This window comes from Microcaecilia unicolor, chromosome 9, assembly GCF_901765095.1.
Source record: "Microcaecilia unicolor chromosome 9, aMicUni1.1, whole genome shotgun sequence".
Classification (NCBI taxonomy): Eukaryota; Metazoa; Chordata; class Amphibia; order Gymnophiona; family Siphonopidae; genus Microcaecilia; species Microcaecilia unicolor.
In genome coordinates this window covers 105,271,416-105,292,259 of record NC_044039.1, presented here as the reverse complement: position 1 = coordinate 105,292,259, position 20,844 = coordinate 105,271,416, and the positions used below count along the sequence as shown (strand labels likewise).

The 20,844-nt window shown below is 46.2% G+C and overlaps 1 protein-coding gene across 3 annotated transcripts in view; it reads left to right on the top strand.

Annotated features, from left to right (window-relative positions):
• The window catches only part of STRN3 (striatin 3), a 309,869-nt gene that overhangs the window by 18,812 nt on the left and 270,213 nt on the right, over window positions 1-20,844 (top strand). For all 3 annotated transcript variants that reach the window (XM_030215282.1, XM_030215281.1, XM_030215280.1), the window contains exon 2: window positions 4,754-4,857. In XM_030215282.1, coding sequence (XP_030071142.1) covers window positions 4,754-4,857 — 104 coding nt within the window. The remainder of the gene's footprint in view (window positions 1-4,753; window positions 4,858-20,844) is intronic.

The following is a 20,844-nucleotide window of genomic DNA, read 5'->3' as shown; positions in this document are numbered from 1 at the left end:
TGTATATATTTTAATTGGTTTTTATCAGTAAACTGCGTTTGCCTTTTAACGATCTGTTCCGTTCATTTTCCATATAGTAAATCTTATCAATAAACATATACTGTGTAGAAGGAAGTATAAATCCTATCATATAACCTACTGAAAGTAGAAAGTAGAAACTCATTTCATTGTATTAATACTGTAGTGAATACACTTGCGATACATCATTTTATTCAAGTGTAATTTAGGTCTCCTCTGAATTAGCAGAAATAGATTCCTCCATAAATATGAAACTGCGTTGTTCCAGGTACACTTAAGTGTGTCTGGATCCTCAAAAGATTTGGTTTGATTATGCTGTTATCTTTATGGTCGCTGGGAAGAGAAGTCCATAATGTGCCCCAGTGCTTTTTAAGTGAGGACACAGCGCTAGAAATTGCTTTCTCCTGGCGATAGTATTCTTGTGTAGATCCGCAACGATTAATACCGAATGTCCTTAATATTTCAGAGGATCTCTGGACCTAGCGTGCTGCAAGGTTTGAATAGCATGCTGATAGCGCAGCAGTTTCGTTGTTATCAGCTGTGGCCTCGTTGCTACTTGGGTCAGAAAAGATGGTGACCTGTGGGCCCTCTCAAACTCTAGGTGCAGTGAAGGAGAGTTGCAGAGATTGAGTTGGCCATTTGATAAGGAATTGAAACATGTCAGTACCTTCGAACATCTCATCGTATTGCATCGTAAATGGTTATTAAGATCTATATCACGGTCCAAGTTATGCAGCTTCCTCGAGAGTTTTTGGTATGGACTGCAGTTGTACATTGTGTGCGGCGTTTTGCTTCTTCGAAGCGAGTTGAGTGAGAGGATATCTGCTATTTGGTTAAAAATCTCTTCCTATAATTCAGAAAGTGTTTCTTTATTTTCCTTTCGTTAAAATCGTCCATAGTACCTGAAGATTGGAGGGTGGCCAGTGTGACACCAATTTTTAAAAAGGGTTCAGGGGTGACTGGGAAATTACAGACTGGTAAGCCTGACGTCAGTGCCCGGCAAAATAGTGGAAACTATTAAAAAGAATAAAATTACAGAACACATAGACAAGCATGGTTTAATGGAACAGAGTCAGCATGGGTTCTGCCAAGGGAAGTCTTGCCTCACCAATTTGCTTAATTTCTTTGAAGGCGTGAATGAACATGTGGATAAAGGTGAGCCAGTTGATGTAGTGTATCTAGATTTTCAGAAAGCTTTTGATAAAGTTCCTCATGAGAGACTCCTGAGAAAATTAAAGAGTCATGGGATAGGAGGCAATGTTCTGGTGTGGATTAGGAATTGGTTATGGGACAGAAGCCAGAGGGTAGGGTTAAATGGTCATTTCTCTCAATGGAGGAGGGTGAACATGAAGTGGTGCAGGGATCAGTTCTGGGACCTGTGCTATTTAACATGTTTATAAATGATATGGAAATCAGAATGACGAATGATGTGATTAAATTTGCAGATAACATACAAATATTCAAGGTTGTTAAAACATTTGCGGACTGTGAAATATTGCAGGAATACCCTAGGAAATTGAAAGACTGGACAAATGCAAAGTGATGCACATTGGAAAGAATAATCCGAATCATAGTTACCTGATGCTAGGGTCCACCTTGGGGGTCAGCAACCAAGAAAAAGATATAGGTGTCTGTAGGAAATAGGCTGAAATCTTATGCTTAGTGTGCGGCAGCCATCAAAAAAGCAAACGGGATACTAGGAATTATTAGGAAAGGGATGGTGAATAAGATCGAAAATACTATAATGCCTCTGTATCGCTCCATGGTACGACTGCACCTTGAGTATTGAATTAGAAAGGCTCATAGAAGAGCAACCAAAATGATAAAGGGAATGGAACGCCTCTCGTATGAGGAAAGGCTAAAGAGGTTAGGGCTCTTCAGCTTGGAAAAGAGACTGATGAGGGGAGATATGATTGAGGTCTACAAAATCCTGAGTGGTGTAGAATGAGTAGAAGTAAATCGATTTTTATTTATGTTTTTTTTACTCATTCCAAAAGTAAGACTAGGGGACTCTCAAGGAAGCTACATGGAAATACTTTTAAAACACAGTGGAGGAAATATTTTTTTCACTCAACGAATAGTTGAGGTCTGGAACTCTTTGTTGGGGGATGTGGTTAACGTGAGCTCTGGAACTCTTTGTCGGGGGATGTGGTTGGCGTGAGCTCTGGAACTCTTTGTTGGGGGATGTGGTTGGCATATCTGGGTTTTAAAAAGGTTTGGTCAAGTTCCTCGAAGAAAGTCCATAGTCTGCTATTGAGACAGACTTGAGGAAGCAACTGCTTGCCCTGGGATTTGTCACATGGAATGATGCCATGATTTGGGTTTTTGGCAGGTATTTGTGACATGGTTTGGCCACCGTTGGAAACAGGATACTGGGCTAGATGGACCATTGGTCTGACCCAGTATGGCTACTCTTATGATCTTATCCTTGATCAGATCCTTTACTTACAGTAATTCTTGCAGGAGCATGTTCATCGATACTTCCTTAGGTTGGTCCAATCTGGATTTTGCAAGGTGACGGCTCTTCATGTTTGGATTGCTTAACATCTTAATTCTGAGACTGAGTCTGTTTGTTGTGTTTAGAGGAGCTAATTTTAGATGAAACAGAAAAAATAGATGGATCCAATTAGTATGATAAAAGTGTTAGCATTGATCTTGCTCAGAGCTCATGAGCATCCCTGCTAAAATGAAAAGTATTTTTACTCATAATACATTAAACTAATGGCATGCAAATTACTGTTGTATTACAGTGTGTGGTGCTAGGAAAAAAAGTGCACACCACTTTACCACTGTGATAATATGCAGGCATTTGCTGAATATTGTGTAACGTTTTTTTTTCATATCAGTGTGTGAGTAGGGATTGTTTTATGCACTAACAGAAAGGGAGTCAGCCTCCGTTCCCCCCCCCCCCTGCTCCTGCCCCCTCCCCCCCAAAAATGCCTCTCTGATCCAGTGGAGCCCAAATACCCTATCCCCCTTAATTTCTTCCCCCTCCTCCACACACCCTTTAAAGCTCCTGGTTCACCAGAAAACAGGCTGGAAGCACATTCAGGCCCCTCAACCTCCACCCCTTCCGAAGAGCCCCTCCATGCATTTCTACTTTAGAAAGCAGGATTGATGACCACTCGCTCCTGCTTACATGACACCATCTTACAAAAAGAAAATAAAAATGGCATCAACAGACCCTGGGCATATAAAGGGGAGTTTGCTTAGTTGTATTATTGTATTAATATTAATGGTCTTGTAATGCTGCTTCTTAATTTGTTATGTAGGCTGCATTGAACCTGAGCATTTTGGGGAAAATGCGGAGGTAGAAATACCATATATAAATAAATGTACCACGCATGGTCAAGTGCACAGCTTTTTCTATATGGCAGTGCAGAGGCAAGAATGGCCTCCCATCATTGGAGATATATGGGGGGTTATTTTGGGGGAAGGGAGGAGAGGGAGGGGTACAAGGGGTCAAAGGTTACTGAGGTGAGGGGTCCAGGATCCATGGGCCAGCAGGAACTTTTATGGGACTGGGGAAGGGCGTATTGGCCAGCAGAGTTCTTGGGTTATGTGAGGTGAAGTGTTGCACTTCACCTCAGATGAGCCCTTTGTTCCTGCTCTGCATCTTTATGCCAGCCCTGCATCTTTACTCCAGCATTAGAGGGAAGAGTAATAACTGTGCCGACTTTTATTGCAGTGTTATACATAAGGAGTTATTTTGTTATTCAACCGTTTTGCAAGTCTTCTGTATTATCTTTTAGCACAGTGGTTTTTCTCCAGATTTTCTCCATGCTGGAAGTGCTTTCTGCATCAAGAGCAAGTGTAGCACAGGAAAATTTGGAGTAAACCCACTGTACTAAAGCATAGCACTGTTTACTGCATCGGCACCCTACACCCACCCTCCTCTCGCCCCTAGTATTTTCCTATAGCTCTCTCTTTCTCTTCCCCCTGCCTGGCTATCTCTGTCTCTCCCCCCTCTCACCCACTAATGGTACATTAGTTTTCCAGGTCCTGGTGCTCCTGCTTCCAGCATCCCTATCTGTTTCTGGTTACACCTCCTAAGACAGCCCCACCAGCACATCCGCCTCTGCTTCTAGCCTGTGCAGCAGCCTTCAGTTCCACTCCTCATTTGCTACTACTGATTCCCTCCCCCCCCCCCCCCCCCCCCCCCCCCCCCCCCTCTTTACAGTGGCTTATGTACTCTGCTTGCCTGGATGATAGCAGCATGAAAGGTCTTTTTCTCTTCTCTGATTTGTGGACCCCTCTGTCTCATGGACCACATGTTGGGAACTACTGCTCCATAAAGTTGTCCATTCAGTGCTGCTTGTCGCTTTTTCTGTTTAGATTTTCTTTTTTCAAGTATCCCAAATGTAATGTGTTTTTCTGCTCCTGGCTAATAATTCCATTTTATTTTTTTCTCTCTGCACAGCACAAATTCCTTGTCATTGAAAATTGACACCTGCCCTTCTTGCCTCTGCACTGCCATATAGAAAAAGCGGTGCACCTGACCATGGGTCTTACATTTATTTATTTATGGCATTTCTACCCCCCGCTTTTTCCCAAAAATGTTCAGATTCAATGCGGCCTACATAACAAATTAAGAAGCAGCATTACAAGACAATTAATATAAATACAAGAATGAAAGGATGTTTGAAACTAAAGACAAGATATTTGTTAGCCAAGTATATGGGAAGTGAAAGAGGAAAATAACTTTTTTTCCTTTTTTTTTTTTTTTTTTCCTTAGGCTCGAATAGCATTTTTACAAGGAGAGAGAAAGGGTCAAGAAAATTTGAAGAAGGATTTAGTAAGAAGAATAAAAATGTTAGAATATGCATTAAAACAAGAAAGGTATGTATGCCACTTCAGTGTTAGTTTTATTGGTACAGATTCTTCTAGAGCTGAAATGAAATGAACTGAATAAGTGGAGAAGTTATTTCAATTTGAATGTCACTGCCACTACATTGTATAAAATAATGTGGTAGCTTTGTTAGTCTGTTTTAAAGGTTAATGACCTTATTTTGACTAGCTATTGACTTCTTAAGGAATGAGGTTTTGGCATCTAAAAGCTAATCAAAAAGTACATTTTATTGAGCTAAATTAATATCACCTTATATTCCCACTAGACTTTGAGCCCGTAAAAACGGGCTATTATAGGAAGGGGGGGTTGAAAGGCCCGCCCCCACCACCGAGTTCACCGCTGCCCCTCCCCCCCCGCGCTTGCGCCCCCCCCCCCCCCCCACCGAGCCGTCACCACCCACCTTCCACCCGGCCGGGCCCTCGCTCCTCTATTGAAACAGCGAGGGTCCGGGAACGCAGCACTGAGCTCTGCTGAGCTGCCGACGTCGGCCTTCGTTCTTCTTCTCTGTCTGTCCCGCCCTCGTGTGACGTAACGTCGTCGAGGGCGGGACAGAGGCAGAGAAGAAGAAGGAAGGGCGATGTCGGCAGCTCAGCAGAGTTCAGTGCTGCGTTCCCGGACCCTCGCTGTTTCAATAGTGGAGCGAGGGCTCGACCGGGTAGAAGGTGGGTGGCGGCGGCGACTCGGGTGGGGGGAGCGTTAGACGGCGGTGTCTCTCCCTCAGCAATGCGCAGTACAGACCCTCTGTGTTCCGCCCCCCGTCATCACGTATTGACATGGGGGCGGGGCAGAGAAGGTCTCTACTGCGCATTTGCGAGTGAGTACGGTCACTCGCCATTTATATGTTTGATTTTTTTAAAAAGACCATTCCATTGCATCAGCAGCAGATGAATCCTGAAACTGGTGGGTTGTATCTGTCTACCAGCAGATGGAGATAGAGAACACTGAAAGAAGGCAGTGACCCTGGACATCCAGCACCCATTCCTTCAGTATATCTCTGTTTCCAGCAGGTGGTGACGGATTTCCTCCAGCTCCTGAATTCGACCATTGGGAAAGGCTCCTGGGCCATCTTGGCCAGTTGAGCCTGGGGGTGCGTGGCTAGTGGTGCCAGCTTTGAAGGCATACTTGTTTGTCGGGTCTCTTTCTCTAAGATGCTTTTGCCTTCCTCAGGAAAAAATAAAAGCCAGCACTGATGCAATGTTTTAAGTCATAAAAAAAAAAAAAAGGAGACAACAGCCTATTTAGGTTGACAGGAACCTGTGCCTGGACGGATCTTGCGAGCTAGGAGTGCCGTTGGACTCCTCCTGGACCCTTACTGGGGTCAAAGCGCCTTTCTTTTTGAGGTGAGTGTGTTTGTCTTTTCCCTCCTTCGGACCCTGCGGTCCGTGTTTACAGACAACACTATGGAGACGGGAACAGTTTTACACTGTTCCTGATGTGGAACGAAGTGATCTGCTTCAGGCCTGTTCAGCGCTGCAGGTAGGAACAGCGTGGGAGCTAATGGCACTTCGCTGTCCCTCTGCATGGAGAGTTTTCCTACGCGGAGGTGTTCTGACCGACACACCATTTTCCTGCGAATGCAAGGATAGTGCCTCTCAGCTGTTTCTCCTTCATCGCGTCTCTGGTGAACTTGGCAGGCAGTGGCTCCAGTATGGTGCTCCGGCCTCATGGGGTGTTCCGGTGGTGGCAGCGAGAGCAGAGAAGACTGGCGATTTGTTCTCCTCTGATTTTTATTCTTTTTCCGGCTTCTTTGTTTAAGCAGGCCTGCCTCCAGGCTCTCCCGGCATTGTTGCCTCAGGTTCCCCAGGCTTAGGCTTTGAGGAGCTTCTCCAGCTGCCGCAGTCCATTTGGTGGACCTCCCACAGAGACGTGGGAACATGGCCTTCATGTCAGAAGGGGGGTCATTTGGACCCTTTTCCCTTCCCTTTCTAGGATGGTGGGCTCGGAGGAACCTTTTTGGTCTTTTGGCTTCTGAGTGGGAGGAAGACAGCCCCTCTACAGGAACAGCTTGACCCCTTGGCGTTCGGATTTTCTTCTCACGTAAGATCAGTTGTCTCTCTCATTTTGGTTTCCTGGGAGTCGTTGATTTAACTGACTCTCGGACGCAGACGGCAGCTACAGTCAGTCTTCGGTTGGCACCTCTCAGGTGCCTTCTAGGCTGTTTTTCTTTTCACCATTCAGGGTTTAATTTCAGAGCAGTGGTCCACTTCTGATAAGGGTTTTTTGGTGGAGAGGCCTATTACTTTTCTCTACCCTGTGAGCGCTTTCTATTTTGCCAAATTTCTTTTCCTTATGTGGGCGCTCTGGTGACGGCAATAACAAAACAAAAAAAAGGGTAACTCTTCCAGGGGTAGGTAGAGTGGTACCTCTGGATGTGCAGGGCTGGCGTTTGGAGGCTGCTTTAGAGCGTTCATCTGAGGTTTTTGCTCTGGCTTTGCTAGTAACTATTTGGAGCTGTAGGTGGCCAGAGCTACACTACAGGTTATGGCTCTAGACATGTTTCCTGACTGAGTGAAATCTCTGTATGAGCCACTGTGCAGGTTATGGTTCAAGCCACGTCTCCTGACTGAGTAAAATTTCTGTATGAGCCACACTACAGGTAATGGCTCAAGCCACATCTCCTTAGTGAAATATCCATGTCGGTTCAGTTCGAGCCTGACTGTAGGTGGTAGCTCAAGCCTCATCTCCTGACTCAGTGCATTATTCTGTATGTCAGTTGAGTACGAGCCACGCTTGATATTACAGTTCTGCATGGATTTTATGCCTCGACAAAATTTCTGTCAGTTGAATACAAGCCATGCTACTTGCTGCAGCTCATGCCCTGTAGGTTCCCTGACTTTGGCCTGTCGGTTCTGTTCAGGTCGATATTCTGAACTCCCTTCTATGAGCACTTTCCGGGTGCGGCCTTCCTCTCGTAGTGCTAAGGGGTCTGCAGGGGTGGTGGCTTGGAGGGAGTTCCTCGCTACTATGGGGCATCTGTCCTCTCGGTGGGTCGACTAGGAGGTCGGCTGTCCTTTTTTTTTTTTTCTTCTAGCGTGGAACAAGGTCATTTCAGACCTCTGGATTATAGAGCCTTTCTGTGCCTGTTTCTGGTTAGAGTTCTTGACATCTGTCAGGGATTCCTTCTTGGAGTAGCAGTATGCCTCAGTCGCCAAGCGAATAGTGATCAATGGTTAGTTAGGGCCCTCCTCGAGAGGGGCTATGGAAACAGTGCTACTGTCTAAGAGGCACACAGGTTGGTACCTCTTTTCTTGTGGGACCTTGGAAGAGGTTCCGCCTATTCAGTACTCAATTTCCAGTAGTTCATCAAATTCCTGCCAATATGCCTTTTCCACAAGGACTCGTTGAAATAGTGATGGTTGGTCTGCAACTGGGAGTTTTCTGGAAGCTGTAGATCTCTTGAGAGCCTCTTTGTACTTACCTATTTGTCCTCCGCTTTTCGATCCTGGGACATCCTTTTCTGTTTTGTTCCTTGGTTTTTGGATTACTTCAAATCTTCGCACGTTTTTCACAGTTATGGTGGTGGTGGCGACTTGTCTGTGGCTGGAAGGGGTCAGATTGCACCCTTACCTCGACAATTGGCTCTTTCACGCTAGTTGGAACAAGAGTCGCCTGGCCTCCAACTGGGTTCTCTCTCCCTCTGACTAGTACGGGGAAGGGGATCAGCCTTTTGATGGTTGCTGCACTTTTTGGGGCTGCGTGTCGAATAGTGCAAGGGTGGGTCTTCTAGCCGGAAGGCTGTGGGATGATACTCTTTTCTCTGGTATGCAGTCTCTTTAGATGGCCAAGTCTTCAGGCCTGAGTTTACGTTTCCGGTGCTGGAATCCAGGGCAGCCACTCTAGAGGTGGTGCTCTGGGCATGAGCGCTCTTGCGCACACTGCAGTTTTCGCTTCTGCGCAAGTAGATACTGATGTGCAAGGACCTCCAGCGCCTCCTTCCTTGTCTACCTCAGACATAGCACTGCATGAACTAGTGGCTTTGCACACCATTACCGGCAAAGCACGCCGTTATGCACAGCGAATGGTGGTCGTCAGGGATGCCACCCGTGCAGGGTAAGGTGCTTCTTTTTTCTCCACTGATCTGCCCAGGAGTGATGGTTGATGACGGCTGCGAGGTGGTCCTTCAGTTTTCTGGTGCTGGAAGCGGTGATATATGCATTGCGGGCTTTCAAGAGTTCCTGGAAGGTCAGGCAGTTCTCCTTCTTTTGGGCATCACAATGGTGGTGCCTTACTTGTGCCGTCAGGGAGGTATGCACAGCATGTTTTTAGTCTTCTAGTGAGTGGACTTCTAAACTGCCAGAGAGTCCTTGTTCAGCTTCTTGGCGAGACCCTTGTGGGTCAGAGCTTTCTTCTCTTGGTTTTTCTCAGTTGTCATCTTGTCGCCTGGATGTGTTGGAGACATTTCCCGGTTTTCTCAGACCGGGGGTTCCCTGCGGTTTGATCTGTTGGCACTCTAGAATCCCCCCAAGTTGGCCTAGTTCTTCGGAGCAAGAAGGGACTTGGCTTCACTGGGCTGGATGCCCTTCTACAGCCTTGGCCAGTGTTGGCACTTCGTTTCATTTTTCCTCTGTTGCCCTTGATAGAGGGAGTCCTCTGGATCATTCGGCACTGAGTCTGGAGTTTTTGGTGGCTTCAGATTGGTCACACCATCCTGTGTATGCGGATTTGACTCAGCTTCTCGGGAGCAAGCCTTTCGGTGTCCCATAGTCCGGATCTTCGGTTCTAGTGACCAGTGCTGACAGTGGATCCCTCTCGCTTTAGTCTTATGGCTTGGCTCTAGAGCTCAGGATTGTGGCAGGGCTATCCTGTTGTGGTGATAGCCATGTGGCTTTGGACTGCAGCGCTTGGTTTCTACAGCTTTTTCCCGTGGGTAGCAGTCTTTTTCAGGCGCAGTGTGTGGATAACACTTGGTCGCCCTTGCGGGTTTCTGTGGCTCTTCTGTTGGCTGTCTGCTGGATGACTTGCAGACAGGACGAACCTACATTTTTTTCCCGGTTCTGCTTGTGGCGTTGGCGTTTTTTCTCCGGGGTCCAACCTTGAGGGCTCTTCCTTAGCAACGCATTCAGAGTTGGGGCGGTTTCTACGAGACATGCTTCATCTCGTGCCTCTATTGCACTTTCTGTTACTGTACTGGAACTTGGATTTCGTGCTGGGGGTGGTGCAGAGGACTCCGGTTGAGCCCCATGGCATTTCACTCCTGGCAGGATCTTCCCTGCAGATGGTCTTTTTGATGGCTATGGCTTGGCTCATGGAGCCTCGGAGTTCCAGGCTCCATGAGTCCCTTCCCTCCGTACTTCGGAGTTTGGGGTACCTGTGTAGACATTTCCGTCTGTCTGTTGCAGGTCGTTTTTGTTTTCTCTTACCTCGTTTTTGCAGGAACAAGTTTTTTCCCCTGAGTTGATCAGCTCAGACTGAGGTTCGCAGAGTCTGCCTCCAGTTTTCTGAACATGTCTTTCTGTTCTTGGGATCTTCTTCTCATGCTGCGTCTAGCGACTACAGCTCGGTGACTGTGGGAAACGGTGGCTTCAGCATTCTTTTGGGCAGGTATAGTCTCTGAGGAATGGTGGACTCCTTTGATTCTGATGCAGTTGGCATACTGGGTAGAGATCGGTGTTCTTTCCTTGGAGGAGTTTTGTCGGGTCACCTTTAGAGCATCGCATCATTCTTTTTCAGCACATTCTACAGTCCAGGTAGCCGCCGGTGGTTCTGTCACGGTGAGCGGCAGCTTCCCACCCTAGATAGGGGATTGCTTTCGTACATCCCACCAGTTTCTGGATTCATTTGCTGCTGACGCTATGGAAGGAAAAATTATGTCTTACCTGATAATTTTCTTTCCTTTAGTAGCAGCAGATGAATCCAGGATCCCTCCCATTTGTTCTGCCACGCTCTGTTCTTTCCCTCAAGATAAATTTCTCAGGTACAGTATTTACAAAAAAAAAGCAAAAAAAAAAACCCAGCAAAAACCGAAAAACACAAACAAAGCAGATAAACCTGTTTCATGCATATTGATCTTTTACTTTGTGAGGAAGGTTTGCAGTTTGTGTTATCTCCTGTTCTGCTTGGTGATGTAAACACAAAAGAGCAGATCGACAAGAGAAATATCAATTTATTAAATAACAAAAATATTCAGAATCAGCCCTATTCTTTATCGCCACCTGCTCGTAGACTGATACAACCTACTAGTTTCTGGATTCATCTGCTGCTACTATAGGAAAGAAAATTATCAGGTAGGACATAATTTTTCCTTATATATTGTCTATTAACCGAGCACATCAAGGGCTAATCCATAGCATCCCTCAGATCAATCCAGAGACTTGTGGGTTATGTCCCTCTGCCAGCAGGTGGAGATAGAACTTCAGAGGTTCAGCATACGTTCAACCAGCTTAACTAGTATTCTCTCTATTTAGCAGGTTAAGGGTACATAACGTGCAGCTCTGGTTGATCTGGCTCCTGGCCCGTCCCTTGGGTTCAGTAGAGCCTGGATTGTGGGTTGAGGTTCCCTGCCTTGGGTGTTCAGGGTATACCTGGTGGTGCCAGGTTCCTCCCTTCCTCCTCCCTCACCGACCCCCCCCCCCCCCTCGGTATTTCACTGCCTTGTCACTGGATTTCTGTCTCCAGCTGGCTCTCCTGCCTCATGAATCAAAACAAAAGAAACAGGACCAAGTGAAGGAGCACTGTTCAGCGCTTGGACTGGCACAGGGGGTTGTTTTCTCTTCAGAATGTCGGCGTCTGAAGCCGTGAAGCGCTGCTCTTGGTGTGGGAGCCAGAGAGTCTTCTGGAGGGTGCAGTTCTTGTTCGCAATAAGCTGTGTTAGATTTGCCGCGTTTGGCGGGGGGGGGGGGGGGAACCCGGATTCAGGTGATCAGTCGGTAGCACCGTGTTCCATTTTGGCGGGAATCTTGGACTCTCCTTCAGCGCCTGCAGGCACAATTTTTTCCCCTGCCTCTGCAGTCTTTGCACGTAGCAGTGGAGCAGCCACAGGGTGAGCTTTTTGCAGCCCTGGAAGAATCTGTAGCATGAGGGAGGGGCCGTCTGTGTGTGCAGGGAAAATAGTGTCCCGTTTTCCCCAGAATTTGTGCTTCTGACGCACAAAGCCTTTTTGTTGAAGCACTCAGGTGCTTCCCAGCTTTCTGATTTGTCTCCTGCATCTGAAACACTGCATTGTCAACATCCCCCTTTGCTTAAGAGACCCCGGTTTGGGTCTCTCTTGATTTGTATGTGGTCTCTGTTGTCTCAGATGTAGATGACTTCTCACTGGGAATTCCCCTACTGGGGCCTCGGATTCCTTGGATGAAGGTGAACTGCCACCATAGGAGGGAGATGACCCCACTGCGGTGCATCTTTTTCTGAAAGACGAGCTTCCTACCCTTATTGTTCGGGCGCTTGAAATGTTAAATATTTCTTCCCCAGTTTTTGAGGTCGGCCCCCCGTGCACCCCTTCTATCATGTCAGGGACCAAAAGCCTCTTGAGGCTATGAAAGCCCTCGTTTCCACACAATAGGACATGCCAGAGACTGGCCTGAGGGTGGCATGGGCGATGTCACGCTTTTACGCTCTTCCTGAATTGGATTTGGAGTCCTTAAGACTCCCCACAGTAGATTCCCTGGTCACTGCGGTCACTAAAAAGATCACGCTTCCAGTGGAGGGGGGGGAATAGCTCTTAAAGACCCATAGGACCATAAGTTGGAGTCTTCCCTCAAATTGTATTTTGAGGTGGCGGCACTCAGTCTTCAGGCATCTGTATGTGGGTCGTAAGCAGCACGTGGCTGCCTTTCGTGGGTTCAAAAGGCCTCTTCCGCAGTTGAGTTTGTTAGTTTCTTGTTGGCCCTGGAGTCGGGGTTTTCTTACTTGGTGGATTTTCTTTATGATCTGCTTTGGGCTTTGGCCAAGGGTGTCTCCTTCACAGTCACAGCTCGCCACTGGATCTGGTTGATCCATTGGGAGGGTGATGTTTTGGTTTCTCTTTTGAGTAGCTTTGGCTTTAGCATATTGAAATGTTCCTGGCTGCACAACCTGTTATACTGATGTCATCAGGCTCGAAGTCTCTGCCTCCATCTGCTGATGGGTAGACAAAACTCATAGGTCTGGACTTATGGAAAGGAAATTTAATAATTAAGATCAAATTTCACCTTGTATCAAGCCATATTGTGTGTGATCTACAATGTAATATTAAAATTCACAGTTTATCCAATTTTGTAGTCCAGCAGTTGATTTTTAAAGGGATTTGGATTTAGCCCACACCTTTCTCATAGCTCAGGGTGTGTTACATTCAGATATAGTAGGTATTTTCTTATCCGCAGACGGCTTACGTTCTGAGTCTGTATCTGATGCAGTGGAGGGTTAAGTGACTTTCCCACAATCACAAGAGGCAGTAGTGGGATTTGAACTTGCTCTCAGTGCGTTGCTGTAACCATTAGGCTACTCCACTCCCATTTACACATACTGCATGTGATTACTCTATTGGTTTTCACATCATCAGTGACATCACACACTCCATAGAATAATCAAGATACCAATGTGTGTAGTAATGTGTGCCACGCACATCAAAATGGCTGGTGTAGAAATAGCAAAGATGCAAAGAATTGTATCTCCCATTAACAAGTAAGGTCAATCAATCATACTAGCAGATGATGTACTCTGATGGTATGGAAGTGGAGTAGTTCTCTCAGAACTCAGATTTACCTTTAAAACTTCTGAGCATGAATGGTTAATAGTTTATTGATCTTGCTATACCCTCTTTGCTAAGCACTAGCAAGGCAGTGTACAGCTAAAATGAAATAGAAAGGAACGCCATTAATATGATAAGAGAGAGGAAAACAAAAAAGTAGAAGGACCAATTAATCTAAAGATTTCACAAATGAAATCGGCAAACAGTTTGAGAGAGAAAGTAGAGGGGAGCACCTTTACCTCAGAGGTGTGCTGTCTTGCAGGCACCGTCACGGACAGAGGCCTCTGAAATGGTGTCACCCAGTGGTCCTCGGTTGGCCTTCAAGAGCTGTGCCCTACTGTTGATTTCTGGGAACACATGTATATCAGGTGAGGTGCACTGACTGGCTTGCAGGCACTGCCACAGACAGAGGCCCTGAAGTGACATTGCCATTGGATCATGAGGAGCAATAGGGGCACTCAGGGAGGACAAGGCCATAGCAGAGAGAATGAATGAATTCTTTGCTTCAGTCTTTATGGACGAAGATGTAAGAGATCTACCAGTACCATTTCAAGGGTGAAGATATGGAAGAACTGAAACATCTCGGTGAGCCAGGAAGACATACTGAGCCAAATCAATACGAGTGATAAATCATCTGGACTGGATGGCATACACCGCAGAATACTGAAAGAACTTAAACATGAAATTGCTGATCATCTGTTAGTGATCTGTAACCTGTTAAAATCGTCCATGTATACCTGAAGAATGGAGGGTGGCCAATGTAATACTGATTTTTAAAAAGGGTTCAAGTGGTGATCCGGGAAATTACAGACCTACCGGTCTGAATTCAGAGCCAGGCAAAATAGTGGAAACAATTAATTATAAAGAATAAAATTACAGAACATATAAACAAACATGGTTTAATGGGACAGTTAGCATGGGTTCAGCCAAGGGAAGTCTTTCCTCAACAGTTTGCTTCATTTCTTTGAAGGTGTGAATAAACATGTGGATAAAGGTAATCCGGTTGATATAGTGTATCTAGATTTTCAGAAAGCTTTTGATAAAATTCCTCATGAGACTCCAGAGAAAATGAGAAAGTCATGGTATAGGAGGCAGTGTGGACAGAAGACAGAGGGTAGGATTAAATGGTTATTTTTCTCAGTGGAGGAGAATGAATAGTGGAGTGCCGCAGGGATCTATACTGGGACCTGTGCTATTTAACGTATTTATAAATGATCTGGAAATTGGAACGACGAGTGAGGTGATTAAATGTGCAGATGTTTAAAACACTTGCGGATTGTGAAAAAACTTCCTCTCTCTTAGTGTCTGAAGTTACTGGAGCTGGAGGAAGTTACATCACCAAATGTGATGGCTGCCTAAGTTGTTAACTCCAGCCAAGTCATAGCAAATTCTCCTTCCGCGGTTTTATAGTCCCTTCATAAGTACATAAGTAATGCCATACTGGGAAAAGACCAAGGGTCCATCGAGCCCAGCATCCTGTCCACGACAGCGGCCAGTCCAGGCCAAGGGCACCTGACAAGCTTCCCAAACGTACAAACATTCTATACATGTTATTCCTGGAATTGTGGATTTTTTCCAAGTCCATTTAGTAGCGGTTTATGGACTTGTCCTTTAGGAAACCGTCCAACCCCTTTTAAACTCTGCTAAGCTAACCGCCTTCACCACTTTCTCCGGCAACGAATTCCAGAGTTTAATTATACGTTGGGTGGAGAAACATTTTCTCCGATTTGTTTTAAATTTAATACACTGTAGTTTCATCGCATGCCCCCTAGTCCTAGTATTTTTGGAAAGCGTGAACAGACGCTTCACATCCACCTGTTCCACTCCACTCATTATTTTATATACCTCTATCATGTCTCCCCCTCAGCCGTCTCTTCTCCAAGCTGAATAGCCCTAGTCTCCTTAATCTTTCTTCATAGGGAAGTCGTCCCATCCCCACTATCATTTTAGTCGCCCTTCGCTGCACCTTTTCCAATTCTACTATATCTTTCTTGAGATGCGGCGACCAGAATTGAACACAATACTCTAGGTGCGGTCGCACCATGGAGCGATACAAGGGCATTATAACATCCTCACACCTGTTTTCCATACCTTTCCTAATAATACCCAACATTCTATTCGCTTTCCTAGCCGCAGCAGCACACTGAGCAGAAGGTTTCAGTGTATTATCGACGACGACACCCAGATCCCTTTCTTGGTCCGTAACTCCTAACGTGGAACCTTGCATGACGTAGCTATAATTCGGGTTCTTTTTTCCCACATGCATCACCTTGCACTTGCTCACATTAAACGTCATCTGCCATTTAGCCGCCCAGTCTCCCAGTCTCGTAAGGTCCTCTTGTAATTTTTCACAATCCTGTCGCGATTTAACAACTTTGAATAACTTTGTATCATCAGCAAATTTAATTACCTCGCTAGTTACTCCCATCTCTAAATCATTTATAAATATATTAAAAAGCAGTTACCTGCCCCGGTTTGTTGATCCCGTGCACGCCTGATGGCATCGAAAACTCACAGCGGAGTGTCAGGCTTCTTCCCTGGAAGCACTGGGTTTGTGAGCCCTTGGACCACTACCATGGAGCGGCAGTGGCAGGCAAGGTCACCTTCAAAGCAGAGACGAGGCAAGGCTGGACTGGAACCCCGGACTGGAGTTCTGCCCTGGAATACACAAGACTGGAACACACCAGACGGGTGCGCACTGGACTGGAACCCACTGGACTGGTACACACTGGAGTGGAGCCCACTGGACTGGAACACACGGGACCGGAACCCACTGGACAGGAACACACTGGACCTAGGCTTCACCTACGCTTAGCCACCGTTCCCTGAGGGTTGAGCCCTCAGGTTCGGGCAGCCAGCAGGGCTTACAGGAAAACCGGAACTGGAACTAGCAAGCAGGAACAATAAGAATCAGGATACAGAAGTGCCCCCAGGCACCTAGGCGAAAGCAAGGCAGACAGGCAGGGAATGTCCGGGTTCCGGCAATAGTTCTGGCCACAGGCAGAGAATATCCGGGTTCAGGCAGGAGTCTGGTCAGGCAGCAGGCAGAGAGTAGTCAGATTGAGGCAATGGTCAGGTCAAGCAGCAAGCAGAGAATATCTGGGTACAGGCAGCGGTCAGGTCAGACAGCAGGCAGAGAGTAGTCAGATTCAAGCAATGGTCAGGTCAAGTAGCAAGACTATGGCTGGAGCTCCAGTAGCAAGGAGTACTGGCAGCGGACAGGACTAGGGCTGAAGCTCCAGAAGCAAAGGAAAACACACACGGGAAAACCAGAAAGCTAAACACAAGAAAACTAGTAAAGCCGTATACAAACTAACAAGAAAGCTATGCCCAAGCTAACTAGTCAAAAGCTAGAAACTCACACTAAGCAAAACACAGGAGAACTAGTAAAGCTGTACACAAGCTAACAAGCAAAGCTATGCCCAAGCTAACTAGTCACACGCTAAGAACTCACACAACACAACACACAGGAGAACTACTAAAGCTGTATACAAGCCAACAAGAAAAGCCATGCCCAAGCTACTAGTAACAAGCTAGAAACTCACACTGAACTGGACAAGGTAGCAGTGCACAGAGCACTCTAACATACCAGGGACCTTAGACAATGCAAAGGCCAAGGCTGCAGTCTCTAAGTGATTAATAAAGCCCTTCAACACCTGAGGAGCAGCTGTAGCCATCAGTAAGCAACCACGGAGGCTGTCCAGGCACAAACGAGAGACAAGTCTGGCAGCCTGGAAGAACCGGACCGGACTGGGCTAAAGTCTGGAACGGGTAGGAACAGCAAGACAAACTATGGCAACCACTGGCTCTAGCCACCAGCGGGTGAAAGGAGCACAAACCAAGGAGCAGGCAGAGCGCACACAGAACATAGAGAGACTTAAAATACCTAGGTGCAGCACAGAGGAGCAAACAGAGTCAGGCTGGAGACAGAGGTAGAGCTAACTCAGGCAGCACCCCCAGGTGCAGTACAGTGGAGTATTCTTTTTTTTTTTTAATCATTTATTTATAATTTTTCATTTTACAAGGGTCACTTGCAAACAATAATACAGAGATGACTGCACATTAATACAAGATAAGAAGAAAACAATCCCAACTAGATATATGGATTGTATACTCTCTTTCTTAGACCACAAAGTGAAGAAAAATAGGGAGAGTGAGATAAGACATATAGTAACATAGTAGATGACGGCAGACAAAGACCTGCACGGTCCATCTAGTCTACCCAACAAGATAAACTCATATGTGCTACTTCTTGTATATACCTTACCTTGATTTGTATCTGCCATTTTCAGGACACAGACCATAGAAGTCTTGCCCAGAACTAGCCCCATCTTCAGGACACAGACCGTAGAAGTCTTGCCCAAAACTAGCCCCACCATCCAAACACCAGCCCCGCCTCCCAATCTCAGCTAAGCTTCTGAGGATCCATTCCTTCTGCACAGGATTTCTTTATGTTTATCCCACGCATGCTTGAATTCCGCTACCGTTTTCATCTCCACCACCTCCCGCGGGAGGGCATTCCAAGTATCTACCACTCTCTCCATGAAAAAATACTTCCTGACAAGGAGATCAATTCAACAGTAAGCAGAAAAAAGAAAACATGGTATTAACCTGATTATCCCCAGATATTACTCATCTAATTTATTATTCCACATTGATCATCTGGTTGGCTTCTTCAAGACCAAATACGGTGTATAGTCAATTCATTTCATTGAGAACATACTTATTGTCCAGATTTTAGTTAGAAATAATACATCTGATTATATTCTCTCTCTGTTAAAAACCAGAAATTATTTAACAATACATATACTTAAGTCTCTAATTCAAATCCCACTGATTAAAGCAATCCCAGTTTTCATAAGTTTCACTCCTTTCGAAGTAATAATTAAGGAAATATTTCTGAGGAAAACTTTAGGAGTCATACCTGGAACTCTGGGAAAAACATTAATCTCGACATTAAGGACCATGCAGATCTTTTTCTGCCGTCATCTACTATGTTACTATCTATGTATGTATGTTAATCATCCTCAATAACATCCACCTTATCATTCAAATTTCTGGTCCATTATCATTTTCAGGATCATAACCACTTCTAGCTTGTGTAGAACTTCATTTATTATATCAAATTTTCACTCTCAAAGGGTTCAGTCAAATTTTCCATGTAACTCTCCAATAAGACTATATCTGAAACAAAGTTATTTACTACAACCGTCAGGTCCCAAAGCGCCTTCCAGATGGCATTCAATGTAACCTCCACGGAAGGCAAAAACTCCAAGGTGATTTCTCTTGAGGTGTTTAGGAGTGGTTCCGCTGGTTCGGGTTCTGCTGTAAACGTCCTCCATTTCAGCATATGCCTCTAACTCACTCCTCCACTCCTTTGGACATGGTGGTTGAATAATTCGCGAACATTGGAGTTGTTTTAAGAGGTCCAAGAGCGTCGACGCTCCTTCGCCAGCGCTAATCAAAGGACTCGCCAACCCTTTCATCTGTGGGCAGTTTGATGCGCAGCGGTCCCGCACTTGCTGCTCAGGGGACAAAACGCTGGCCATCAGCGACTGACCCCCGGTTGTTCCCTTCCTCTAAGTTAAGGAAAGTGCAATTGTGGGGAGGGAATTTTCATAAATTAGACAAAACTTCAGAGGGCAGCTGGGCATACGAACTTCAGGTCACCATCTTACCACTCTCCCAGTTTGGGACACTCTTTGTCTGGTTTCTCCTCAGAGGCCTGTTTGATATTGGTAACCCTTCAGCATAGCCCTCTGAGTCATTGAAACACAGAAGCCCCTCCACCACTACAAGGTGGTGTCCCTTCGGAGGGGGGGGGTGCGGGGCATTCTAGAAACCACAGCTTATAAGGACTTAACTGTTATAGTTCAATTATTTTCCTAGTTGCTGACTCCCGGTAGCGATGGACCAGTGGAGTTGCCTCTGATTGAAAGGGCACATTGAGCATTGGGGCCTTGTGTTGATGGCAAGCCCTGTGATGTTGTGGCCTGTTTTATGCGCTTCCCAGATAAGGATGCTATGCTGTGAGAGATGTGGGAGCAGGGCTGCCTAAAGTGGAATGGGCTGGAAGTGGAGCTGTTTCAGGATCTGACTGCTGTTACTGTGGCCAAGCTTTGGTCTTTTTGTGAGGTTACCCAGGCGTTTGTGAAGACACATGCAATATCGCTGGATTTTCCCCTTTGGGCTTTTGGTGACTATCAATGGTGGGGGTGCCCTGCAAAAAAGTTGGACTTCAGTGCCTGTTTTGGATCAGCGTCAAATGGATCAGCGTCAGAAGATTTGTTAATGGTTGGCGGGTTAATACTGGCAAGGTATCAGGAACCGTCAGTGACAGGACGACAATTAGAACCAACCTCGGGCCCCTCTGGGGTGCCCGTGATTGTTGTTATTTCAGATTTATTGATTTTCTTTTTCTTTGTTTTGCAAGCTTGAATTGTTTGAAGAGCTGAGGGGTTATGCTAATGTGATTGGGTAGTGTGAGTTTGTGGGGGATTGATGGCTAGTGATGGGGGATTGATGGCTAGTGATGCATGGATGTGCTCTTGGGGTGTGTTGCGTGTAGGGGAGGGGTGATGATCAGTATGTGTGTGAGGGATTGGCTTGGAGTTTCACTTCCTTTTATGGAAAGGTAGGATGTGGGTGCTGTTCTACCAAGGATTTGAGGGTGGGGATGGGTTTGGGGGTTGGGTGGGGTAGGGAGGGATTCTTATGGGGGCCTTTTGCTTGGGTTTGATTAGGTGTGGTAATATGGGGAAATCATTAGTGAAATTTGTCTCTTTATAATGCTCAAGATCTTAATTTGCCTGCAAAACATAGTTTGTTTGGTGTCTTCATTAATATACCCCCTTGGGGTTTGGGCTGCTAATGCAAAGGAATCTAGAAAGGGTGGAGTGGGTATCCTTTTTGCTAGGGCTTTGAGGGTAGAGCTTAAGCTGACTGAACGGAATGCAAGAGGCCGTTTTTTTGTTGGCAGTCATTACCCTTGAACGGAAGGTCTATACTTCAGTTAATATTTATGCCCCAGATCTGGACCATTGCCTGACTGAAATTTTGTGTTACCTAGAGGGGGAGTTGACAGTGTGGGGTGATTTTATTTTGACATTAGCTCTCTGGTTTGATAATATTGGGGAGGGGGGGTGGAGTGCATTATGGTAGGGGAGATAGGAAGCGTTTTTGTCCCGTCCCGGGCCCTTACCTGGCGGCCCGCAGTAGGGGGCGAAGACCAACGGAGGCCGCGGGATCCGGGGCGGCGAGGACGAGCCGCCGACGGGGCCGGCGCTGCCGCGGGCTGCTCCGAGGCCGGCGA